The sequence below is a fragment of the Giraffa tippelskirchi genome, chromosome 2 (genome assembly GCF_054371585.1).
Source record: "Giraffa tippelskirchi isolate mGirTip1 chromosome 2, T2T-mGirTip1v1.2.pri, whole genome shotgun sequence".
NCBI lineage: Eukaryota > Metazoa > Chordata > Mammalia > Artiodactyla > Giraffidae > Giraffa > Giraffa tippelskirchi.
Window position 1 is genome coordinate 32,830,641 of NC_137276.1, and position 26,437 is coordinate 32,857,077.

The 26,437-nt window shown below is 44.7% G+C and overlaps 1 protein-coding gene across 1 annotated transcript in view; it reads left to right on the forward strand.

Annotated features, from left to right (window-relative positions):
* The window catches only part of TLL2 (tolloid like 2), a 137,299-nt gene that overhangs the window by 44,033 nt on the left and 66,829 nt on the right, over positions 1-26,437 (forward strand). The window contains exon 3 of the mRNA XM_081551123.1: positions 14,770-14,847. Coding sequence (XP_081407249.1) covers positions 14,770-14,847 — 78 coding nt within the window. The remainder of the gene's footprint in view (positions 1-14,769; positions 14,848-26,437) is intronic.

Consider the following 26,437-nt stretch of genomic DNA (forward strand, 5'->3'; position numbering starts at 1 on the left):
CCCACCACCAACAAAGGACCTTGAATCTGGGAGCCCGAGTCAAAACTGAGAGATACAGCTCGAGAAACCAGGACAAATAAGAGTTTACTGCCTGACCTTCTAGGCAAGGTCCTTTCAGTTTAGAGACACAGAATCCCACTCGATATAGCTCAATAGAAAATTTATTTAGGAATATATTTTCTTGGCCATCTAAGGACAGAAGGAGCAGAGCTGGCCTCTGGGGACTCGACTAGAGACTAGAGAGAAAAGAAGAAGGCTGGCTTCTCTCAGGGGCCACAGAGAATCTCCTTCCTGCTCTTTCTCTTATTCTTGCACCTGACCATCATGGCCACTGTGCCTGCATCTGCATGATGATCCATCTTCTTGAGTGTTCCCCACTCAATGCCTGCGGTACCCATCTATGTAGGGGTACTGCGGAAGCCCTCAGAGTGGAAGAAATCACCAAAGGAAGGAGTAAGAAGTGAACGGATCAGTGCCCTGGGGAGGCAGGAGGAAGAAACAAAATGATGAAAGAAGCAGGTGGTGGGTCTGTTTCTGTGGCTTCAGAGAGGAGTAAAGGCTGGAGCTGCCTCTGGTTAGTGGAGGGGACGGACGAGTGAACTGACCCCCGGGGTGTGGACATGTGGAAGGAGCTCCCTTTGGAGTTAACTTGGTCTTGGGCTCAAGCCTATTAACCTCACACCCTCTTTGCAATTTATATTCTTTTCATGGGAAAATACGAGTTCCCATCAGTCATCTTAATACCTGGAATTCGGGAACACAGCCTCATGAGAGCTGGGGATGGCTAGTCTTGGGTGAGGATCTAGCCTTTGGCACTCAGTTTTGGCCAACAGAAAGATTGTGCCTCACCTATCCAAGCATCACTCTTTGGTTCTTCTTAATCTGATTCTATTTTCATGCTCTGTTAACTGTGTATGTTTTTTTTTTTTTTTTTAATTTATTGAATGGAAATCTGTTTTCTTTTTTTCATTTAAACAGTAGGTGATCCCTAAAGCAAAATGAAATGAAATAAATCTACTCTAAGGCTTTTTATTTATGCAGCTCTCCAATTGATTGTTCTAGCATCAGTGGCCTCAACATAAACAATATTCCCTGCCCTGACCTACAAGCACACTGTAGTGAATCCTTTTTGACAAAATAAAGGATGCGTTTATCCAATAATTAACCACCCTTAAAATTTTTTAGCATAGCATTTTTAGTTTTCTTGTACCCTTGCTTTTGTTTTTCTTGGCCTCTTTTGGATGTGTATATTTTGTTACAGCTGAAACTGACCTTTGTTTCAAATGCATTTACTACTCAAATGTTTTCTTGTTGGGCATGATAATAAACTAAATTGTTTTCAAACAAAACCAGTGCCACACCCGTTCAGTTATCCATTGCATGGCAGACCTTGACATGTCAATTCGCCTCATGGGACCTCCTTATCTGTAGAATGAAGGGTTGGACTTTAAGCTTCCTGAGGGCCAAGAATGATTCTCTCAGTTCTTTTGACAAAATAATCCATGAATATATGCGGACTCAGTGATGGTGTCAGCAGCGTTCGTGGTTGATCAGATATCTTTATGTCTTCAGCTCCTCCATCATGGGATGCCTCGTGGGGCTTTAAAACGGTCTGCTCAAGTTGCATCTAACACAAGACCTTCTAGAGACCCTCCAATGGGCTCCCACAGGTGTTGACAGCAATGTGACTGTGGCCCCACTTTGCCAGTGGAATCTCATCCTGCATTCAGGTCGACTTATTTCTCTTTGGTATCCTTTACTGACCGTGTTTGCCCACAAACAGTGAGAGAAAAGCACCTCCTGACCTGGACACTGAGCCTCTGAACTTTATCAGTCCCCATCCTGCTCCTTGCCTCTGCTTCAGAGATTCTCCATGACTCTCCTGCATCCCTGGACCTTGCTGCCATGGCCCGAGGAATTCCCGTCTTCCCTGACACGGGCGCCCCCTAGAGGCGTTCCCAATTGCTCTGTAGCCCAGAGGTCCTAAGCGGTCAGCCCACCAGCCAAATCTGGTCTGCAGATGTGTTTTGTTTGTTTTGTAGAGCTTACATTTTTAAAAAATTTACTGCCAAAATTTAAAAATCAAATTTCTCATAAAAACCCAGAACTCTGGCTTCTCTTGAAAAGTTGGAAGATCTGGCCCCACTGGTCCAGCAGTCCCACATGGCAACAACCAACGGGGTTGCATAATGACGGGTTGGACTGTGGAGGAGCAGGTGCTCTACGATTTGCCACAGACCTCACTGCTCCCTAAGCATCTTTCACACCCTGATGTATTGCTTGCCTGGGCCGCTAACTCCGGGCATTGGAGTTGGCACTTCGGGCCAGTGGGTAACATCCTTGGGCCCTAATTCAGGTCCCATGACAACAGCCAGGGCTGCACCTCTCTGCTCCATCAAGGGAGGAGGTCCTAAGCTTTAACTATTGCCTGGTAGTCTGGAAGACCTGGAATACTCTCCTGGAGTCTCTTTTCTTCCTTTCTTTGAACTTTCAATCAAAGTCCTCATCCTAGTCCTCATCCCATCCCTTCTTTACCCCCACAGCACAGCATGCCATATCCCAGGCTCTGGTTGGCATTAGGGTGCCAACAGGACAGTGTCCCACAGCCGGTAGTTTATGGCCCAGCATGTGCTGCTTGGCATCAGAACACATTCTTTCTGGCCCAGAGAATCAGAGGAATGGGACCATTAGGTACTAATCTTTCTGAAACAAAGGGCTCATTCCACATCACTGACATACACCATCACCCAGAAAAAGACTGGTCACCCTAATCTCTATTCACCTAGGTTATCTCTTAAAGATGAAGTCATTGCTCTGTACTTCTTCTTGAACTAAGCTGACTTCTGTCCCAAAAGGTCAAATATAGGCTGTGGAGCTCCATGGTCCTCTTTCTGCTTCTCTCCTCCAGTTCCCTGAAGAGGGCTTGGACTGGTCTTCCTTTCCATGATTCCTGAGTTCCTTCCTACTCTTCCTGTGACCCACTTCATGGGGTTTGTCCTTTGAGACATCTATAGATCTGTAAATCTTTATCAGTCATTTGGTCACCTGTGCAAAGGTCACGTGCTAAAATTCTTCTAAGATGTTCAGTGAGGACAAATGTGTGTCTCTTCCAAGGAACGTTATACCAGGTAGTGAGAAAGACTTAGCCCTTGGGTGTCAGTAACCTTTTCTTTATTGTCAGAGGTTTTCCCTTCCTTTTCTGTTCCCATCAGACTCTAAGGGACAGAGAAGTGAGGCAAAGAGTAAGGGTGCAGAGTTGGACCCTCCCAGCTCTGCTACATACCAGGTGGTGACCACAGATTGAGTACTTTAACCTCTTCGAGCCTCAGTTTCCTTATCTGTAAAATGGGGGTAGCCATAATAATTTACCCCACTCAGGTGCAGCAAGAATACACACAATTGAGATAATACATGCAAGTATCAGTCAGTCTTCTTCAGTCCAGTTCAGAGGGACATATTGTTAAGCCTCTGCTATGAAACCACACAATGGAAATAGACAAGATATTGTCTCAGTCGTCAGGAATTAAGTGTCTCATCTGTTTGCAGACCAAACAGACTTGATCTGCAAATTGTTATACTCCGGAAATGGTATGATCAGGGCTGGGAGCTCCTTGAGAGGAGGGACCGTGTCTGATCTGGTTTTCTATCTCTGACACCTGGTACAGTGCCTGGCACTGAGAGGTGCCCCTTAGAAGCTTGTTGAATGAAAGGATGAATGAACGGATGAATGAGTAAAGGGCCACTAGGGGTTTGTAGGTGAAACACAGAGACAAGAAATGGCTTCACAGAGCAGGCTGAGCTGCGCTGTGGAGGATTTTTATTAGGGTTGAGGGGGGGAGGGCATTGCAGGTGGAAAGCGGAGCCTGAACACAGTCATGGAGTGGGGAGCTTAGTGTGAGAACTGAGCGGCTCAGGGTGGTTGACAGGTGGGTGAGGAGGTAGGACTCGGGGGAGAAGCGAAGATGGAAAGGCTTGTTGGGACCAGACTCTGGTGGGACTTGGGCTGAGGACTTAAACTCCCCTCCCTTTTCTGCCTCAGTGCCCAGAAAGCTGTGTGACTGTGGGTGAATTATTTAAAGTTTTCTATGCTTCAGTTCTTCCATTTGTAAGTAAAGTCAGTAGTAGTCCTTACCTCACTGAACTATGCTGAGAATTAAATGAGAAAATACATGTAAGGCAGCAAGCATAGTCCTTGGAAAACAAGGTCCCCAATAAATAATTTCCCTCAGCAAAGCTCTAACTTGTAATTTGGGACCCACTATTCAGTGAATGAGTAGATGGGGAAAAAATGGAAACAGTGGCAGATTTTATTTTCTTGGGCTCACTGCAGATGGTGACTGCAGCCATGAAATTAAAAGACGCTTCTTCCTTGGAAAAAAACCTATGACAAACATAGACAGCATATTAAAAAGCAGAGACAGCATTTTACCCACAAAAGTCTGTATAGTCAAAGCTATGGTTTTTCCAGTAGTCATGTACAGATGTGAGTGCTGGACCATAAAGAAGGCTGAGCACTGAAGAATTGATGCTTTCAAACTGTGGTGCTGGAGAAGACCCTTGAGAGTCCCTTAGAGAGTAAGGAGATCAAACCAGTCAATCCTAAAGAAAATCAACCATGAATATTCCTTGGAAGGACGGATGCTTAAGCTGAAGTTCCAGTATTTTGGCCACCTGATGCCAAGAGCCAACTCATTGGAAAAGACTCTAATGCCGGGCAAGATTGAGGGCAGGAGGAGAAGGGGACAACAGAGGATGAAATGGCTGGATGGCATCACCGACTAAATTGATACGAGTTTGAGCAAACTCCAGGGAAGTCCGACATGCTGCAGTGTATGAGGTTGCAAAGAGTCTAACACAACTTAGCAACTGCACAACAACAACAACTCAGTGAATGACACTTACTTATCTTGGCCAGTCCATTCTACTCTCCCAGGAATAACAGGATGACAAAACAAAGCTAGTCACCTGAGTCTTTTCTTAATGTATGTGTGCATCCTAAGTGGCTTGAGTCGTATCCAACTCTTTGTGACCAGTGGACTGCGTGCAGCCTGCCAGGTTCCTCTGTCCATGGGATTCTCCAAGCAAGAATACTGGAGTGGGTTGCCATGCCAGGGATCAAACCCAAGTCTCTTCTGTCTCCTGCATTGTCAGGCAAGTTCTTGACCACTAGCGCTACCTGGGAAGCCCACTCCAGTATTCCCATGGACAGAGTGGCCTAGTGGACCACAGTCCATGGGGTAACAGGATGTATATCTTCTTAATGTATATCTTTGGTTAATTTTTTTAGTTATTTGATGTCTCAAGTTGTTATGGAGCAATGTTTAAAGAAATACCATGCTTGGGTACAGAGGAGGTCTGGTTTTCACTGACTCCCACTTACTATCAATGGATCCTCAGCCTAAACTTGGTTCTCTTAAGTGTGCTTTAAGGAGAACTTGAACTTTTTACTTCATTTGTGGTATTTCTGGTATAAAATGTCTTGTCTCCATGGCTTATTGTTTCACCCCATTTCAGACTTCAGAATAGTTTTAGAACCAATAGCAATAATAGCTAACTTAGTGAGTGCTGACTCTGAACCAGGCATTGGTCTATGGCTTACATGCATCATCTCTCTTAATCTGGATGATGACCCTATGAGGTGAATACTCTCACCCTTACTTTGTGGATGAGGAGACTGAAACATAGAGACATTAAGTGAGTTAAGATCACATGGCTAGTAAGTGACAGAGTATAAGGTTTAGCCTTGGACAGTCTGACTCCAGAGCTAGCCCTCTAGGTCTATCTTGCAAACCACCTGACTTGCTAGAACTTTAAGCATCTAGAGATCAGTCTAGGGGTAGGCTGTTGCATTTGTGGTCCCTGACAAATCTCACCTGGCATAGCCATTCCTCATGACTCTAGGCTTGGTTTTGACTGGCTTTGGCCAGCAGGACGTTAGGAAGATTACATTATGCTGTAAGCAGAAGCTGAAAAAACGCTTGCACAGTGGGGCTCATCCTTTTGGAATGCTGCCTCCACATGAGCCATCTCCACCATCCCTCAACCTTTTCATCCCAGCTCAGGTCACAGAGCAGAGACCAGTCAGCCCCATTTGTTCCTCACCCCAACTCCTGGCCCTCAGAAGCAAGGAGAGAATGGTGGTTGTTTTAACCCACTCTGTTTAGAGGAATAGTTTGTTGCGCAGTAATAAATCATGGAAATGGCCAGGAAGACAAGGCCAGGCTTGTGTGAAAGATGTGGGCCAAGAGTACAAGAATACCCAGAGTCCAGGGCTCAGGAGAGCAATGGAGGTTTGAAGCCAGGTGAGCAACAAGTACTCCAAGAGCATCTTTAAGCAGAAGGCCTGATTCAGCTCAACCCACAGTCAGGGACTAGGAAAAATTCAGTCACAGGCACTCACAATGGGCGGAGGGCCCAGGACCAGGCAAGATGGACATCTGGCTGGAGGCTCCGGGAAAGAGTAGCTCAAATTTGCATGATAAGAAGGCTCTCATGAGCTTCTGCCTGGGGTCAGAGCAAGTTCCGAGGCCTCTTCAGCCAATGCCAGCACACAGGTGAGAGTCAGTTAACAGAGTGGGGAAGGGCGGACCGGGTCTCCCAGGAGCCCATCCAACACTGTCTGAAAGAAGGTTCCAACAAGCCCTCTCTCATTCTCACCGATGAGCTTTCATCTCTTCTGTCTTGCCAAGGTGTGGGCTTATTATTTTTTCTTTCCATGGTCAGAGCAGAAAATCAGAAAAAAAAAAGGCTGGACCACAACCTTTCCATCTGCATAAACACAAGTATGTTTCTTTCTCATCAGAAAAGGGTTTCCCAGCAACTGTGTGTGTATGTGTGTGCAGACATACACTACGAAGTGCAGAGCACATGTTTTTAGGCAAATGTGTGATGTAATCTAGTTCTTCATTTGAAAATCTTTTTATTTCCTGATTATAAAAGTAATATGTTGAACAAGATTTAGAAATTACAGAAAGTACATTAAAAATTAACATTTGTCCAAAAATCACCCATCAGAGATCATCACAATGGACACTATGGTTATTTCCTTCCAGTATTTTTTCCACATTGTTTTGTATTTCCTTTATATCATAATTCCTTTACTACCCCCTGTGGGGGGTGTGATTGATACAGTCTGTCTTTAAAATGTTGGGGGTGAACATCTTTTGTTTTTCATCGTCAGTTCCTTTGTACTGATATCTAGAAGTCATATTATTGGGTCAAAGTCATTATTATTGCTTGTTTTAGAAGATGTTGATACATCTTGCTAAATTGCCTCAAAACATGTTACTAATTTATATTTCTACTCCAACAGCAGTATCTAAAAATTCCTATTTTATTATACGCTTGCCAATAGTAAATCATTTCATTAACAAAAACTGGCAGTGATCTTTTAACTTATTTTCCCTTTCCCTTCTGTAGCATTTGAAATTTGGCATAGATATAAAATTACTTGGCACCGAATTGCTTAGGATTACACATTGATTACTGTAGTGGTTGCCTAGTTCATTCCAAATCAACCTGTTAAAGGGACTTTGCCTTGCTTTTTTTTTTTCCTAATAAATAAAAGCTCTGGTGACTAGGTGTGTCTTGCCAGTAGTTTTCTGACAGAGGTATGTAGATGCTTCATCCATTGGCCTTGCCTGGGGTGCTTGCTCAGATCCCACCTGTACAGGTATAGAGCAGGGTTAGGAGCATGGATTCTAGAGTCAGAAGGGCCTGCTTTCCAAGGCAAATTCAGTCACTTACCAGCTGGGTGACCTTGGACAACTTATTCACTAACCTCAGTTGTCTCTTCTATAGAAGAGGAATGATGTTACTTATTCATAGCATTGCCATGTGTATTACATATGACCAAAGGGCATGGCAAATTGACTGTGAGGGTAAGAATCTAATGCCCTGCACGAACTGGCTCGCCATCTCTCAGGTGTTAGCCTCAGTTCCAGCTCCATCGGACACTTATTTTCCTTCCTCTGAACTTTTTTTACTTGCTGGTATTTTTTTTTTCTTCTAGAATACTCTCCCCAGATGAATATCTACCTCATCATTTAGGTGTCAGCTCAAATGTCACCAACTCAGATCTTCCCTGGGATCCCATCCCCTACTGTTCTTTGAAAAACTCTTTTAATTTCTTGAAAGTGCTTAATCCTTCCACGGAATGGTCTTTTTTGCTTTGCTTTGTTATGTGTTTTTTGGCCCTGCCACTCGGCTTGCGGGATCTTATTCCCTGACCAGGGATCAAACCCAGGCCCATGGCACTGAAAATGTCAGTCCTAACCACGGGCCCGCCGGGGGAGTCCCACAATCTCATTGTTTACTGTGGATTTTCTTCCCTCCGCTGGCACCAGGAAGGCACCGTGAAGAGAGACACTGCCTGTCTCTGCCTTCAGGAACCCAGCACGGTGCTGCCCAAAGCCAGTACTCAATCAGTACTTATGGAGTGGACTGGCAATAAAGTGATTTTTAAGATCTTGTGCTAGAGATTTTATATTTTTTCCTTAGAGTAAGCAAAGTAGTTTTCTGCTAGATTTACCTCTAATGGGTCAGAGCTGGAAATACAGGTATTAAAAAGTCAGTAAAAATGTGAGAGCTAAGGTTGTCTTGGCAGGGTTACTTGTGTTATATTTTAAAAGTTTTGACTTGAGACTGATCTGGGAGACTCTCAGCCTCTTCATCCAGTGACTGTATGTCCACAGTGATGTCTTAACTGCCCTAAACCTCAGTTTCCCTGCATGTAAAATGAGAATAACACCCACCTCAGAGGGTTAGCTTGAGAATTAAATACAGGTAACATGTGAGTACCTGAAAATAATCAAGCACTTTTTTTTTTTTTGGCCTCACTGGCATGTGGCAGCTTAGTTCCCAACCAGGGATTGAACCCACACCCCCTGCACTGGATGGCAGTCTTAATCATTGGACCGCCAGCAAAATCCTAGTCAACATTTAAAAAATGGTAGTTATTTTTGCATTTAAGAAAAGCAAGAACCAAGTAACATTGGGCTCAGAGAATGACACAGAAAGAATAATTACTATGAGGTTCTGTTTATTAATTACCATATCATGAATATTAATTCATAGTCCCAATGAGCGATCATATATTTGAATAAACAATACTGATCTATGACTCTGTCCTTTTGGCCTTTGGAAAAGCCCATCCCTTTCTACCTAGATGTCTTTGGATGTATATGGTTAATATTTCATTAATTATGGTGGAGGGGCGTTGTGTGTACATCAGTGTCTCATATGATGCATATAATTAAGCCACTTTTTGTTGGGAGCGGAAGAAAATTGGGCTTTCCCAAAGAAAAGCAGCTTGCTCCCAAAGTTGCTAACAGATTGCTTCTTAATTGAACTTGGGAGGTGAATTATATGGTGAATTAGAAAAAAGAACAACTCTGAATTTAGTGAATTGTTCCATAAAGGAAACTGTGGGATTGAATTGCAAATGCTGGATGGAAACATTTCAGCCTGGCCCCATGCATAACGGGCCGCTGACCTCTGCTGTGTTTCACTGAGAGCGTGAACAGGCCTGGAGCTCTCTTTTCAAGGCCTGGAGGGCATTCTTTCCCAGAGACCAGCTGTAAGCCTGGGTTTCTTATGCAAAGGAGACGTTTGAATAAACCCCTGTGACTAATGAAATCTACAAGGTCTTTGCATAGCCTTTTACTGAAGAGGTAATTAACCAAAGATCAAATATGGGCATATATATGTATTTTTTCAAGTATTTTTTTTGTCTTGCAGTCACATGCAAGGAAAATATATCAGCAATCTCTGAATACTCCCTGTCCCCATTGCCCTCAATCTTTGTCTGCATCAGGCTGTATTTCTCTCTGCCTTGTTCTGTGTGCTTGTGGCTGCAGTTATAGCCACAGTCACACCTGTCTCACTCATTTGATTGCTTTTACTGAAATAGATGTGAGAAATGACTTTTCTTAGTACTCGATGTCTGTCTCCAGCTCCACATTTTCCATTCCTGGTGAGCTTGGGAGGAAAGAGATTGGTTATAAGAACACATCATGAGATGAGGCTACCTTTTACAGGGTTCTCTCAGTAGAGAGTCTCAATTTTGGCTGCACCTTAGAATCACCTGGGGAGCTTTTTAAACTTCCAAGGCCCAGGCCATGCCTCTCAGACCAATCAAATAAGAATCTCTGGAGAGGGATGCGTACATTGGGATTTTTCTAAAAGGCTTTCCAAGATGGTCCCAAAGTGCAGGTAAGGTAGAAAGCCATTGTTCCAAGAATATCTATTTCCCTCCCTCTGTAAGCTGAAAAAGACAATATTTTTCCATCAGTGATGCTGAGTTAGAAATGATTGGGGTTTTCTTTTTAAGCACTGTCTACCTGATTCATCCATCTACCTATACATCCATCCATCAGTCCATCCATCATCACATATTTTATTGGGTGTCTGCAATGATGTGCCAAGGGCAGTGCTGGGTGTTTATTATTGGGCAAGACAAAGTCCCTCTCTTCAGGATGCTAAAAACTAGACTAGGGGATCAGCCAAATAGACAGGAGTTGCCAGTGACTTGTGGTGAGGGATGTGGCTAAGCCCAGGACACTGGAGACAGAGAAGAGGGGGCTTCTATCTCAAGAGGAGCAACAGAGCTTCCCAGAGGAAGTGGTGTTCAAGCTGAGCCTTGAAGATCCAGAAAGATTTGGCCAGGAGAGGAGGTGGGTGTGACAGAGGAAGGCACATCAGCAAGAAGAGAATGGAGATCCGAGGCACTGGGAGTAGCTGAGGTGACTCAGCACAGAGCAGGAAGCCCTGAGGCACCAGGTGGAAGAGGCCAGCAGAGCCACATCACAGAGGCCTCAGGGGTCCTGTCCTGGTTTGGAACTCATCCCAGGGGCAGTGGGAAACCTTGGGAGAGTATTCATCAGGGGAGTGGTCAAACCATATTCACTCCCAGTTGACCCCTAGGCTCAGCTGTAATGGAAGCAGGAGTTTGGCTGCCCTTCTAAGAAAAGACTAGAACTGCCAATCTCTTGCTGGTAAGGGTGACAGAGAAAGGATGTGTGTTCTTAACTGCTGTGACCCCAGGCTCAACGGTGACCTTGTATGTACCCTCAAAACTTCCTGGAAAACGCCCTAGGTCCCTTGGCAACAAGCAGCCACCATCCCCCCCCCCCAAGATAACCCAACTTGTGCTCCTTGTTCTTTCTGGGTCTGAGGCTGAAGGGAAGGAGCTCAAATTTGAGGGGTCCATCAGGACCCACCTTCAGCTTCTCCATTACTAACCATCTCTGTACCATCAGGGCAGACAAGTCACTTCACCTTTTGGAACCTTGTTTCCTCATCTGTGAGATGGGGATGTTCGTGTCTTTTTTGCCACTGAGTCTACGTGAGGCTAGATTTCCCAGGTGGTGATAGTGGTAAAGAACATGCTTGCCAACACAAGAGATGTAAGAGACGCAGTTTTGATCCCTAGGTCTGGAAGATTGCCTGGAGGAGGGCATGACAACTCATTCCAGTATTCTTGCCTGGAGAATCTCATGGACAGAGGAGCCTGGCGGGGTCACAAGGAGTTGGACAGGACTGAAAGCAACTTAGTGCACACACATGCAAACAGTGATGCTTTCCTCACCTTCATCTGCGAGGGGCACCTGGTGTCCCCCTCAACTCCAGAGCTTTGCTTCTATTGTAACACCAGGGACCAAGGGGCAAAAGGAATCAGAAGTCTTCAACCTCCACCTCCTCTGCCTCCTGCAAAACTGAATAGCAATCTCTCCCAGCCATCACTTCCTCAGCCACAGCCTCCAGCTAACCTTGAACTGGGCTGTGCCCAGCTATCCTTACAGGACTATATATATATATTACATAATATATATATATACATATATATATATTTGTAGGAGCCAAGCAGGTCTAATTATTCCAACTCTCCATGCTAGACTGGAATTACATGGAAATCTTTCAAATCCCAGCTCCTGTGCCCCCTACTGCCCACTACTAATACCCCTGATTATATTCAGAGCCTGTGCAGTTACAGAATCCTTTCATGTCCTCTGGTTCCCATTTAGATCTCTCAGAATAAAAGCCCTTATTTTGAAAATGGCCTGCAATGTCCCCCACAGCTCCAGACCCTCCACTGCTCACTGACCTCAGCGCCTGCTATTCTTTGCCTGGTTCATTCCATTCCAGTCACACCCACCTCCCTACTGCCAAGCACACTCTCACCCCAGGGCCTTTGCACCTGCTGTTCCTTCCATTGGAATGCTTTTCCCCAAACATCTGCAGACCCTCTCCCTCACTTTCTTCAGGGTTCTGCTTTTCTACCTTGTGTGAAATGGCAACCCCTCACCTCTAGCACTCCCTGTTCCCCTCCACCCTTTTCTTCATAAAGCTTATCAATAACCGACATATATTGAGTCTTCTATTTGTTATCTCCTCTACTATCCACCAGAATATAATTTCCATGAGGTCAGAGTAGAGTTTGTTCAGAGTCATATCCTGAGCAGCAGAAACAGCATCTGGCATGTAGCAGGTGTCGGATAAATATTTGTTGAATGAGCGAATGCCTAAACAAACCATAACCTCATTCGAAACTCGCAATGGCCCATTTGACAGATGAAAAGTCCTAACGCCCAAGGCCCCATCCATGCTCACACAGGGAGTAAAGATGAAGCTAGCCTTGGCCTCAGGCTCTCCTTTAGTCTGCTCACCGGCACATTCCTCTGCTGGCCAGAGATTTTCATACCATCAGGATTTCCCCTGACCTTTAGCCCAAGAGGAAATGATATTGCAACTGAAAGAATACCCAGAGGGCTGGGAGCTGGCAGCGAAGTCCCCAGCAGCTGCAGGGAGAGCGTGAGTGGATTCGGAGTTGGCCAGAAACGCAGCAGACAGCAGGATGAAGGCGTGCAAAAATATCCGCACACGCCTGGGCCGCTGCCCGCCTCAGTCACCAGAGGGAAAGAGGTGGTCTGCGAGTCAGGAGCTGGGATTCTGAAACAGCAGAGCAGTCTACCGTGGTTGTCCGGGGCCAAGGCATTAGGTTCCATGTTTAGGACCCTTCTTCAGGCAGCACTGGAAGCCTGTGACCTCTGGGACACAGAAAACATCATTGAGCTTCTGACCAGGAAGCTGTCTTGAGCCCTCAGCTTCCCTTATGGGCTGGCAACCCTGGGCTGATCATTTTGTGTCTCAGTTTTCTCCTCTGTAAAATGGGGTTACACTTCTTCTGCCATAGAGTTTTTTAAGCAAAGTCAAAGGGGAGATGGGGAAACTGCTTTGTAAGCTGCACTTTTCTAAACAAATGCAAGAAGAAATAATTTTGTACCAGTAGCTTGTTCTGTAGATGTTTTAATGTGGTTTCATAGTCTCCTAGACACAGGATTTGTCCTTAAATCTGCTTTGTGGTATCCTGACCCACCCAGCTGCTCAACAACCGAATGCAGGAGACTCTGGGGGCTCCTCTCAGTCCCTCATGTCTAAGCCATCAGCCTCTCCTGTTGCTCTGCCTCCAACTATTAATGTATTCCTAACATCCCTGTGGATCCAGCCTCCCTGCCTGCCTTCCACAGTCAGCGCCTTGACACCAAATGCTCATTCCCAAACTAGATTCTTTTCCAGATCCTCCTTCTGCTGGGATGCGCTGGCCCAGATCTCCATGTGGCCGGCTCCTTATCTTCCAAGTCTCACCCCAAAAGTCACCTCCCTGAGGGCCCTTCTCTGACTGCTTTCTAAGAGGCTGCTCCAGTCCACTTTATCACATGCTGCATTTGGTCTTCAGAGTATTTTCTGAACCTGCAATCATATCATTCCTTTATTTTCTTACCTACCATTTACTGTCCAGCCACCCATTTGGAACTGATGCACCATCTGTCTTGTTCACTGCTGGATCCCTGCTCCCTGGGGCTGTACCTGGTTCACAGTAGGTCTAATAGTGGACAATGATAGACCATCTTCCTGGTGGGTCAGGTGGGAACCTGGTTTCTAGATGATACTAGCAAATGAGATTGTGCATCACTGCTCTTGACTGAGGCAGTGTCTGCAGAGTCTGATTTATACAGTAAACAGGGAAGTTTCTAAAAGGAGACTCCTCCCAAAGAGGAAGCCAGGTTACCTAAGTTTAAGCCAAGGCAGCAACCACTGTCACATCACACAATCAGAAGCAGCACTGGTGACATCTCCCTGCATCCAACACCAGGGACTTCAGAACCAGAGGGCATCCTTTCTGTACTGGGCTTTCTCAGGGAGGTGAGGGTGAAGAAGCTGATGATAGTATTCATCTGTTCACTTTGTATATTTCACTCCAAGTACCCTTGAACTGATTGAGGAAAGGCTATTTTATTAATATCTGTGAACTATGTGCATGGTTATAAGAAAGCAAGTTCTTTTTAGCTTCAGCATTGAAAACAGCCCCCCCGCATGTGGTAGGAGCCTGGATGTCCTTTGTTAAACAAATCTTTGGGGACTTCCCTGGTGGTCTTGTGGTTAAGAATTCGCCTTGTAATGCATGAGTCAGGGAACTAAGATCCCCACATGCCACCCAGCAACTAAGCCTAAGCACTCCAGAGCCCTTACACCACACCTAGAGAGTCCATGCACCACAACGAAAGATCCCAACACGGCTTGAATAAGACCAGAAGCATCTAAATGAATTAATATTTAAAAGCAAAACAAACCAAAAAAACCCCACAGATCTTTTCTGGTCCACTGGTGATTCTGATCACTTCCCAGGTGACCAGGTTTGTCCCCTCATTTCATGGTGCTGATGCAAAGAAGGCTAGTATGTCCTCACGTGTCTCTTCTTTGTTCCTTTAGGTGGGCTTGGAGAGCAGCCATCTGGGAGCTGGCCGAATGCTACAGCCACGAATGCCAGCAGCGAGGATGCCAGAGAGGGTAATGTGAGACCCCACCAGGCCTGGGGGTACTTTTTTCTTTCAGTTGTTGTAAATTTCACATAACATAAGATTTTTCACCATTTTAATGTGTCCCATTTCATGGCATTAAGCACCTATACAATGCTGTGCCACCATCACCACTTTCTAGCTCCTGTTACTTCCCATATCTCTCCTGCCTTCCTTTGGGAACCTCATGTGTGTTAGTAGCTCAGGCATGTCTGACTCTTTGTGACCCCATGGACTGTAGCCCACCAGGCTCCTCTGTCCATGGAATTCTCCAGGCAAGAATACTGGAGTGGGTAGCCATTCCCTTCTCCAGGAGATCTTCCTAACCCAGGCATCGAACTCGGGTCTCCTGCATTGCAAGCGGATACTTTACCATCTGAGCTACCAGGGAAGCCCCTTGGGAACCTCGTCTTGTACCTTTTACTTTCAACCTTAGTGGACTAGAAGCAGCAAAGACTGTGGGTGAGAGAGTGAGTCCTCTGGTTGAGTGAGGTAGGCTGGTTGCCAGAGAAAGGTATAAGGATGGAGTTTGGTTGCTCGGGGACTGGATGACCTCCAGTTAAACCCTACAGTCTGGACTTGATTTTTCTCTCTGGTGCTTGGCTGGTGGGCTTAAGGCCCCGAGAATCGAGAGATGGCATGATAAGGCTATGGGCACTGGGGGTCTTAGAGAATGAATGGGCCAGAGAGGCCAGGAAGGAAAATAAAGCTGGAGTGGGGGCTGGGGAGGCAGGTGTAGAGTAGAGACCCCTGTGGGCTTCTCTGGGGGCGGTGGTACTGTGGGAGTGGCTGGCTGTGGGTGGGGCCACTGTCAGCAGGGGTCTGCCTGGAGGTACCACCTCCGCCTGTCTGCTCGCCAGTGCCCAGACACGCATGCGCTCTAAGAAATTCTAGCCTGGAGCTTACAGGAGGAGCCTCACTGCAAGCATCTCACTCTGGCCGAAGGTTTTTCTGTTCAGAAAGTGTGCTGGAGGAGAAAGGCTGCTGGGCTTGTGTCTGGCCTGCATCCTGCAGGAATCAGGACTATTGTCGACAATAGCATGTCTTCTATATAAAATCAACATAGAGCAAAGGGAATCATTTAAAATGCTAGAATCCTGTGTTTTAGGGATGCCGGAGAAGGCAATGGCACCCCACTCCAGTACTCTTGCCTGGAAAATCCCATGGACGGAGGAGCCTGGTAGGCTGCAGCCCATGAGGTCGCTAAGAGTCGGACACGACTGAGCAACTTCACTTTCACTTTTCCCTTTCATGCACTGGAGAAGGCAATGGCAACCCACTCCAGTATTCTTGCCTGGAGAATCCCAGGGACGGCGGAGCCTGGTGGGCTGCTGTCTATGGGGTCGCACAGAGTCGGACACGACTGAAGCGACTTAGCAGCAGCAGCAGCTGTAGAGATGAAATACAAATCATTGTTTGCTTTATTTTATGTTTTTTCTTTAATGTTATTTTATAGTTTACACATACACATATGTATATGTATAATATCACACTAATGTATATGATAAGTATATGATAGCATCATATACTTTCATTAGTGTTGTGGATTTTTTCTTTTCCCTTTAATTTGGCTACCTTCTTCACTTCTTTTTTTCCACATATTACCACTTTCTCTTCCCCAGGTAATGCATGCTAATAACTTTGTATGCACCCTTCCATGTGTTTCTCCATGCACATATATTCACATATACATGATACAGAGATACACATATATATAAACATACATATAAACCCATAAACATATATACAGATATATTTTCTCACTTTTAAAAAAATGGGATCATATTTGATACATTTTTTTATGCATTATGTTTTTCTCACTCATCAATACTTCATGGCAAACCTGTCTAAGACCCTTATTACAATTTCAGTTTATTCGTTTTTAAATTTTATTTATTCGCTTATTTATTTTTACCTCTGCTGGATCTTCATTGCTGCTCTCAGGCTTTCTCTAGTTGCGTCAAGTAGGGGCTACTCTCCAGTTGTGCTGCGTGGGCTTCTCAATGTGATGGCTTTTCTTGTTGCAGAGCACAGGCTCTAGAGCAAGTGGGCTTCAACTGTTGTGGCCCACGGGCTTAGTGGCCCTGCCACATGTGGAATTTTCTGGGAGCAGGGATCAAACCCATGTCCCTTGCACCAACAGGTGGATTCCCAAGTACTGGACCACCAAGGAAGTCCTCAATTTATTTTTGTTGTTGTTGTTGTTCAGTCACTCAGTTGTGTCTGACTCCTTGCGACCTCATGGTGTGCAACATGCCAGGCTTCCCTGTCCTTCACCATCTCCGGAGCTTGCTCAAACTCATGTCCATTGAGTCAGTGATGCCATCCAACCATCTCATCCTCTGTCTTCCCCTTCTCCTCCTGTCTTCAAATCTTTCCCAGCATCAAGGTCTTTTCTAATGAGTCAACTCTTTGCATCAGGTGGCCAAAGTATTAGAGCTTCAGCTTCAACATCATTCCTTCTAGTGAATATTCAGGATTGATTTCCTTTAGGGTTGACTGGTTTGATTCCTTGCAGTCCAAGGGACTCTTTATTCTTTAAATAGTTGCAAAATATTCCTGGTATGTATGGACCATGATTTATTCAATCTTTCCTTTATCAGTTAATACTCACTTCAAGTTTTTGCCGTCATAAACAATGCTGCAGGACAATTCCTGAATACAGATCCTTACAGAGTATGTCTTTAATAGATGTTGCTAGAATGTGTTTCAAAAGGTGTAATCATTCACATTTCCATAGCAGTTCATAAGTATGTTCCTTTCATCATATCCTCCCTGGCACTAGGTATTATCAGTGTTTTCAATAATACAAACAGTAGTTATTATTCAGTTCAGTTCAGTCGCTCAGTCGTGTCCGACTCTTTGCGACTCCATGAACCACAGCATGCCAGGCCTCGCTGTCCATCACCAACTCCCAGAGTTTACCCAAACTCTTGTCCATTGAGTCGGCAATGCCATCCAACCATCTTATCCTCTGTCGTCCCCTTCTCCTCCTGCCTTCAATCTTTCCCAACATCAGGGTCTTTTCAAATGAGTCAGCTCTTCACATCAGGTGGCCAAAATATTGGAGTTTCAGCTTCAATATCAGTCCTTCCAATGAACACCCAGGACTGATTTCCTTTAGGATGGACTGGTTGGATCTCCTTGCAGTCCAAGGGACTCTCAAGAGTCTTCTGCAACACCACAGTTCAAAAGCATAATAGTTATTATTTTTTAATTTGTATTTCTCTCGTTCCTGGTGACTTTCAGAATCTTTTATCGTCACCAGTGACTTGGGAGTGCACTTCTGTGAATCACCTCTTGCTGTCCTTGGGTCATTTTTCTCTTGGCTTGCTGACCCCCTCTTATCCATCTGACCTCATTCAGAGAGAGGCAGATTCTTCTCCCACTCCCCACCACCACCATTTAACAAACGTACATCCGATTCTTAGTCACGTGAAAAATCTGTATTTTTATGCTTCGCTTTCTTGAAGGTATTTTGACTTAGGCATTTTCAGGCTCCTAGACACCTGATAAACTCAGTGTCACTTCATTTTGGCCACAGATGACCAGCACTTAATGGTAAAAATGATGCACAGGGTATGAGGGTGAAACCAGAGGGATTTGCCGTTACTCTTTGCTGATAGCACAGATGGTTAAGAATCTGCCTATAATGCAGGAGACCTAGGTTTGATCCCTGGTTTGGGAAGATCCCCTGGAGAAGAGAACAGCTTACCCACTCCGGTATTCTTGCCTAGAGAATTCTGTGGACCAAGGAACCTGGCGGGCTATAGTCCTGGGGTCACAAAGAGTTGGACATGACTGAGCAACTAACACTTTCACTTTTCACTTTCAGTGATGTAGACACCATACTTAATTTAAGTGATTTATTTTTGCATTAAAAACTACCCCCAAACTTAGTGACTTCAAGCTGTGATTCATTATCTTGCATGATTCTGTGTGTTGACTAGGCTTTGTGGGGTGGGTCTTTGGCTGACATCATTCAGCCAAAGTCGTTCACTTGACTACATTCATCTAGCAGCTGAGTTGGGTTGAGAGGTCCAGAAAAAGCTTTAGTCACATATTTAGCACCCCAGCGTGCCTCCACATGGCTTCTCTCTCTGAGTGGACCTTTGCCATGGCGTTGTATGTGCTGTGCTTCCTCTTTCAGTCATGTACAACTCTTTGGGACCCCATGGACTGTGTAGCCTGCCAGGCTCAACAGTCCATGGGCTTCTCCAGGCAAGAATATTGGAATGGTTGTCATTTCCTCCTCCAGAGAATCTTCTCACCCTGGGATCGAACCCAAGTCTGCTGCATCGCAGGCAGATTCTTTACCATCTGAGCCACCAGGGAAGCCCAAGAATACTGGAGTGGGTAGCCTATCCCTTCTCCAGCCCAGGAATCGAACTGGGATCTTCTGCATTGTAGGCAGATTCTTTACCAGCTGAGCTACCAGGGAAGCCCTAACTTAGGTGGTCTAACTAAGTTGTTAACTTAGTTGTCTAATTAAGATTTTTTACAGATGGCAGCTGGCTTCCCAGAGAAAGGAGACTGAAGCCACCAGTCCACTTAACGCTGGGACTCAGAACTCTCAGAAAGCTACCTCTGCCACATTGTATTAGTCAAAAAAAGCCAAAGGGCCAGCTCAGCCTCAAGAAGAAGAAAATAGATTCCACTCCTTAGTGTGAGAAGTGGTGTGAGCTTACAGAAATGAGAGCTGTGGCCATATTTAGAGACCATCTACTGTCTTCCCTCACTGTATCTTGTCTGCTCACCAGCAATAGCTATTGTCAGGATTTTTAATATTTGCTAGTTTGTTGGGTGTAAAATGACCCAACCAGATAAACTTGAACAGTCAGGCACACTTGGGTTTGCATCCCAGCTCAGCCACTTTGTAGCTATGACCTTGGATAAGTTATCCAGCTCCTCATCTAAGGTTTGGCAAGGATTAGAAACAATATTTATGCAAAGCACATAGCCATGTGTCTGGAATGTAAGAGGTACTCAATGAGCGCAGCCCTTCCACTTCTTTCTCTCCACCTTCACTTCTAAGAATTATATGATCCAACACTGGAAGTGCATCGTCCACTTCTGCACTGGGATTTCACAGCTGTTCAGCAGCTGCACAGAAACACAATTAAGGAGGACAGGAAGGAATAAAGCTGCCGCAACCCATTAAAATTCTGCCTCTGGTTGGGTTGTACACGGTATTCACATTGTGATGAGAGATCTTCTTGGGTCTTTTAGGGAGGATGACAGCACTGCCCCACCCATGCCCCACGCCCCTGCAGCTGGCTCCATCCACAGTCTGCAGCCCCTCAGATGACCCTGGTGTGTTTGAAGAGGATAATGTCAAGGTTAGGCCAGTCCTTCCAGTCTGAATCCCTCCAGTATTACCACAGCAGACGAGTAAGTCTTTAAGCATCCAGGGCGAGCTGGAGGAGGAAGGAGGTGAGGTGAGGATGGTCCCTTCTAGCTTGTTCCTCCAGCCCTCCCATCTGTCCCTCCAGGACACTGTCAGGCGCCAAACTGGGTACCTATTGTTTTGTTTGAATTAAAGATAAGACAAGTTGTGTCAATCTCAGATTCCCCTTTAATCACAACCAGCCCCTCCTTCCGCCACCCCCCAGAAAAAGAGACCGCCCAAGCAGGATAAAGGATCTGAAGGGAGCCTCTGGTTGGCCGGCTGCAGCAGCAGGTTTATTTCCTGGCATTATGTGGCTCCCCTCAGCCTTGACGGCAGGGATTTGTGCTTCCAGCCTTGGGGAGTGCTGGGGGGCTAGGGGAACTACTCACTCGGCACCCCCCTGGCAGACCCTTTGGTCTGAAGAGCCTTCCTTCTCTGGAGATGAGAGCTCAGCATGCATTTGGGGCTGATAATGGGATTAATGAAATGAAGTGTGTAACTGTTCCTCAAATGAAGCTGTGACTGCTTTGATAGAGCCTGATTTCTAGAACCATATTCATAAAAGAGAAGGGACTTTTCCCTTTCTGTAGCAGTCCCTTAAGGGCTTTGGTCTGAACAACCTGATTCGGTTGTCCCAGAGAACAGGGATCCCTCAAACTTGGGCACAGAGCATCCAGACCCTTGAATGTCACTCAGGTCAGCATATCTGGGTGTAAACTGAACCTGACTTTGGACATTCTTTTTAGCCTATCCCCAAATGCAAACATGATGGTGATGATTGCAACTCATGTTGAGCTCTTACCGTGGCAGGCATTTATGTTCACTGCCTGGCTCCACGCCCATGACACCGCCACACAGCAGGCAGGAGGGCTTAGGGGACACTGGCTTGTCTAAAGCCACACAGGTAGTGAATGGCAGCATTTATCTTCAGCCTAAGTGCCCCGGGCCCCAGGCCTCTTGCTCTTAATCTCTGGGCTACCTCATTGATTCTCAAGCTTCCTTTTGTGTCCGAATCACCTGGGGAGCTTGAAAAAGCACAGACATCTTGACAGTCCTCTAGGTTAATTGAGTCCCAGTCTCCCAATCTCAAGGCAGGGGGGCGGACACCAGAATTTTTTAAAAGTTTCTTGATCAAACCGTTGTGCAGAATAAGCCACAGTCTCCGCTTTCACCCAGCCTTTCAGAATCACCGCAGGCAAGGTGTGAGTTTGCCCATCACCTGCGAGGTGAGGGTTATGCAGATGGCTGGACCATCAGGGTGTTTACTTCCAGTGTGGGAGGGACTGGTTGACTAATCGAAAATCTGCAGTTCCTCGGTTGAGAAGTCTGGGTCAGGCCTGATTCTGTTTATGATGCGGCTTTGCCTTCAGCTGGAAATGGAACATTGAATAGCTAGAGACGCTCTGCTTTTTCAGAGAGGAGAGGGTACACTCCCAGAGCCAGGGAATTTAAATGTACTTTATCTCCCAGCCCACCACTACTCCCAGCGTGTTAAATCCTTTCAGACACCCCTGTGCTCCTCTTCAAATGCAGGACTCTTGGACCATAATAAATAATTACATCCTTCTATTTGGACTCCGATTCCAGATAGTAGTAATCCAAGAAAATCCAATAATGACAGTTGCATTAAGATCCTTCTTCCAGGCTAAGCAGAACATCTGTTTAGACATATTTTTAATCGGCAAATGCTTCCTGTGTTGAGTCCTCAGCAAATTAAATTTCTCACTGGACCGAGGGGGAAGCTGTCATTCAATAACCCATCTCTGGAAATTACACTCCAGCCTCTTTCCAGGTGCACTTAATATTTTCCCATGCTGACTCGGCTGCACACAGGCCCTTATAACCCCAGGTCACAAGTATGGATAAGCGCAGCTTCTCTGAGAAACATCGGATTCCTTAGTGTTAGTCCCTAAAACAGAGAAGTATTTTTGCCCATTCTCCAAGGGGCAGTTGGCAGCAGAGGAAAATTAAGAGACTTGTTGAAAACCATATGGGAAATGAATAACAAACTTCCACTTGCTACATCACTGCCTGTGATTACTTAAGACAGGATGATTCTCAGGATTTAAACATTAAGGACTTCAGGGCTGCCAACATTTTGGAGAGGTTTCCGCCGCAGAATTGTTTGGACTGTTGGTTGTTTATTTTTAGAATAACTCATCCATTCTTTAATTAATTAATTGAAAACCTAAAAGCACCCCATGCTTAACCACCAGACAGACACTGTACTGGGTGTGACTAGAGTGGTGAATGAGCCAGCCACAGTCCCTGCCCCCCTGGAGCTTCCAGTCTCCTGGGGCAACTCACATTTGAAGCTTTCCCAATGGCTCAGCGGGAAAGAATCAGCCTGACATGCAAGAGACATGGGTCTGATCCCTGGGTCCGGAAGATCTCCTGGAGGAGGAAAGGGCCATCACTCCAGTATTCTTGCTGGGAAAATCCCATGGACAGAGGAGCCTGGTGGGCTATAGTCCACTGGGTTGCAAAGAGTTGGACACAACTGAGCACACACACGTTTGGAATCTGGATACAATTTGTAGTCCTGGGCTGGGATAGCAAGTTAAAATATCTGTAGAGGCCAAGCAGGTAATGTCAATGGGTGAAGTGGCTGGATGGAACCATGTGAAGTGGGAGATAGATTCCAGCAACCAGGAAAACATGTGCCTTGACTGTGAGGAGCAGATGCAACTTAACTGATGTGGCTTGCAGATGATGGAAGATGGGCCACTGTTGTCACATCTTCCTATTTTTGAAGAAAAACTAGAAAATTGGGATTTCTATGTGAAAGTCCTTGATTTTTACAAGTTGGCTTCTCAAGTGAGATTTAAGAAAAAACAAAACAAAGTGTGGTCCAAAAGCATCCAGGCCAAACAAAACACATCTGTGGGTTGGGTTTATCCCAAGAGCTGCAAGTGTGTGACTCCCGATCTAGAAATTCTAGCAGTAAAACAATTATGTTCAGGCTGAAAAATGTGTTACACGCCAACTTTCTGGTTCTAGCGACTGAACTGGCACGGATCCCTTTTACAAAGGGAGAACTACTAGCAAAAAAAATAAAACCTTCTCCTTACCCCAAATTAAAAATACAGAGTTACACTCAAAGAAAAGAAAGGGAAGTTGTCATGATCAGGAAGGAATAGCTATTTGCTTTTAACGACAGATATCTAAATCTAACTACACTTAGATACGGAGGGCTGATGGTATATAATTACAATACTAAGACAGTGTTATATTAGCAGAGGAATAAGCAGTGGGACAGAATAGAGAATGCAGCAATAATCCCAACTGCTGTATGACCCAGAAGTTCCACTCTTCAGTATTTATTACAGAGAAATAAAAATCTTCGTGCAAATACCTGTACATTTAATGTTCATAACAGCTTTCTTTGTAAGAGCTGGAAAGAACTAATACGTCCTTCAATAATTGAATAGTTAAACAAACTGTGGTGCATGCGTGCCATGAAGTACTACTCAGCAATAAAAAGGAACTATTCACACATTCTGCAACAACTTGAATGAATCTCCAGGGAATGGCACTGAGTGAGAAAAGCCGATTCCCAAAGGTTATACACTGTAGGACTCCATCTAAATAATATTCTTCAAATGAAAACATTTTTGAAATGGAGAACAGATTAGTGGCTGAGAGTTTAGGAATGGGTTGGGAGGGAGGGGGAAGGAAGGTGGATGTGATTGTAAAATGGCAACATGAGAGATCCTTACGGTGATGGCACTATTTAGTATCACGAATGTGATGGTGGATACACAAACCTGTACATGTAATAAATTGTGTATAACTGCACGTGCGTGCACACACACACACACACACACACACACACAGGAGTATATATAATGCTGGGGAAATCTGAATGAGATCCCCTGAGTAGATATCCATATCCCAGTTGTGATGTTGTACTATAGTTTTATAAAATGTTGGGGGAAACCGTCAACTGTACACAAAATCTGTTTGTATTATTTCTTGCAATTGCATATGGATCTATAATTATTTCCAAAAAATTTTCAAATTTACAAAAATTATTTCATATACTTCCTGGTAAAGAACCCGCCTGGCAATGCAGGAGACGTAAGAGATTCAGGTTTGACCCCTGGGTCAGGAAGATTCCCTGGAGGAGGGCATGGCAACCCATTCCAGTATTCTTGCCTGGAGAATCCCATGGACAGAGGAGCCTGGTGGGCTACAGTCCACAGGGTAAGAAAGAGTCAGACACGACAGAAGTGACTTAGTACACATTTCATATACAACAAAAAAAATATTGAACCTCAGTAGTATGACCATTGCAAAGCTTGTTTTATTGTTTGTTGTGGGAAATGTATTCCTCACAGAAAACACTTGTGGAGTGACTCATTTAAAGCAAAAAACACAATTACACAAAAAGATTGAAAGTAAGTGATGAAGGAAAACTATACGAGGCAAACACTAATCAAAATAAAACCAACATAGCAATATTAATATCAGTCAAAATAACCTTTATTATGGATGAATGTTATTACAGATAAAGAGGGTATTTATTGATAAAAGATACAGTTTAGCTGGAACATTTAAGAGTCCTTAACTTGTATTACTTAACCAACATAGCCTTGAAAAATATAAAGCAAAAATTAAAAATAAAGATGACATTCACAATCTTAGTTATCAAGCTTGTTTAAAGCACTTTCCTTGATAGCAGATATACCAAGAGGCCAAAAATATGTGTAAAGAGAATATTTGAACAACATATGCAGCACCCTTCAACCATCAGTTTTAGAAATTGATGCGCTTTATTTCAAGCATATATGAAACATTTATAAAAAGCGATCACGTTGTTGTTCAGTCACTCAGGCGTCTCCGACTCTGCAACCCCATGGACTGCAGCACGCCAGGCTTCCCTGTCCATCACCAACTCCAGGAGCTTGCTCAAACTCTTGTCCATTGAGTCAGTGATGCCATCCAACTATCTCATCCTCTGTCATCCCCTCCCCTTCTCCTCCTGCCCTCAATCTTTCCCAGCATCAGTCTTTTCCAGTGAGTCAGTTCTTTGCATCAGGTGGCCAAAGTATTGGATCTTCAGCTTCAGCATCAGTCCTTCAAATGGATATTTAGGATTGATTTCCTTTAGGATTGACTGGTTTGATCTCCTTGCAGTCCAAGGGACCCTCAAGAGTTTTCTCCAACACCACAGCTCAAAAGCATTTGGCATTCAGCCTTCTTTATGGTTCAACTCTCACATCCATACATGACTACTGGAAAAACCATAGCTTTGACTACATGGACCTTTGTCAGCAAAGTAATGTCTCTGCTTTTTAATACAGTGTCTAGGTTTATCATAGCTTTTCTTCCAAGGAGTAAGCATCTTTTAATTTCATGGCTGCAGTCACCATCTGCAGTGATTTTGGAGCCCAAGGAAATAAAGTCTGTCACTGCTTCTATAAAGCAAGGCTCAAGACACCAAAGAATTGATACCTTGAAGCACAGTCCAGCATCCATGGCCAGAAGGCTAAATCCAGCCTGCCATCTGTTTTTGGAAATACAGCGTTATCGGAACACAGCCATACCCACTCATTTACATAGTGTTTATGGCTGATTTCACACTACAGTAGCAGAGTTAAGTAGTTGCAACAGAGAATATATTAATCTCAAAATGTAAAAATATTTACTATATGGCTTTTTACAGAAAAAGTTTACTGACCCCTGCCTTGAAGAATAAGTCCTTGGAACACAAAGTGATGTTGGAGATCAATAACACACTCACACACAGAGAGACAAATATTTTAGATATTAAAAATCATACCTCTAAATAATTCAAGAACCAAAGAAGAAAGCCCAAATGGAACTTACAGAATGTATCAAGGTCTAACATTGAAATGTACATGTCAGACTTCCCTGGCGGTCCAGTGGTTGAGACTTCACCCTCCAATGCAGGGGTTGCAGGTCTGATCCCTGGTCAGGGGTTAAGATACCACATACCCCTTGGCCAAAACACCAAAACATAAAACAGAAGCAATATTGTGACAAATTCAATGAAAAAATTTTTAAAGAAATGTACATGTCAAAGACGGGGTGTAGATAAAAAGGAACTCAGAGAAATTTCAGTGTTAAAATGGTAACATTAGAATATAAGAACGATTGAAAATTAATGTGCCAAACATTTAACTCAAGAAGCTGGAAAAGCATGGCCAACTGATTTTTTATGGGTTGC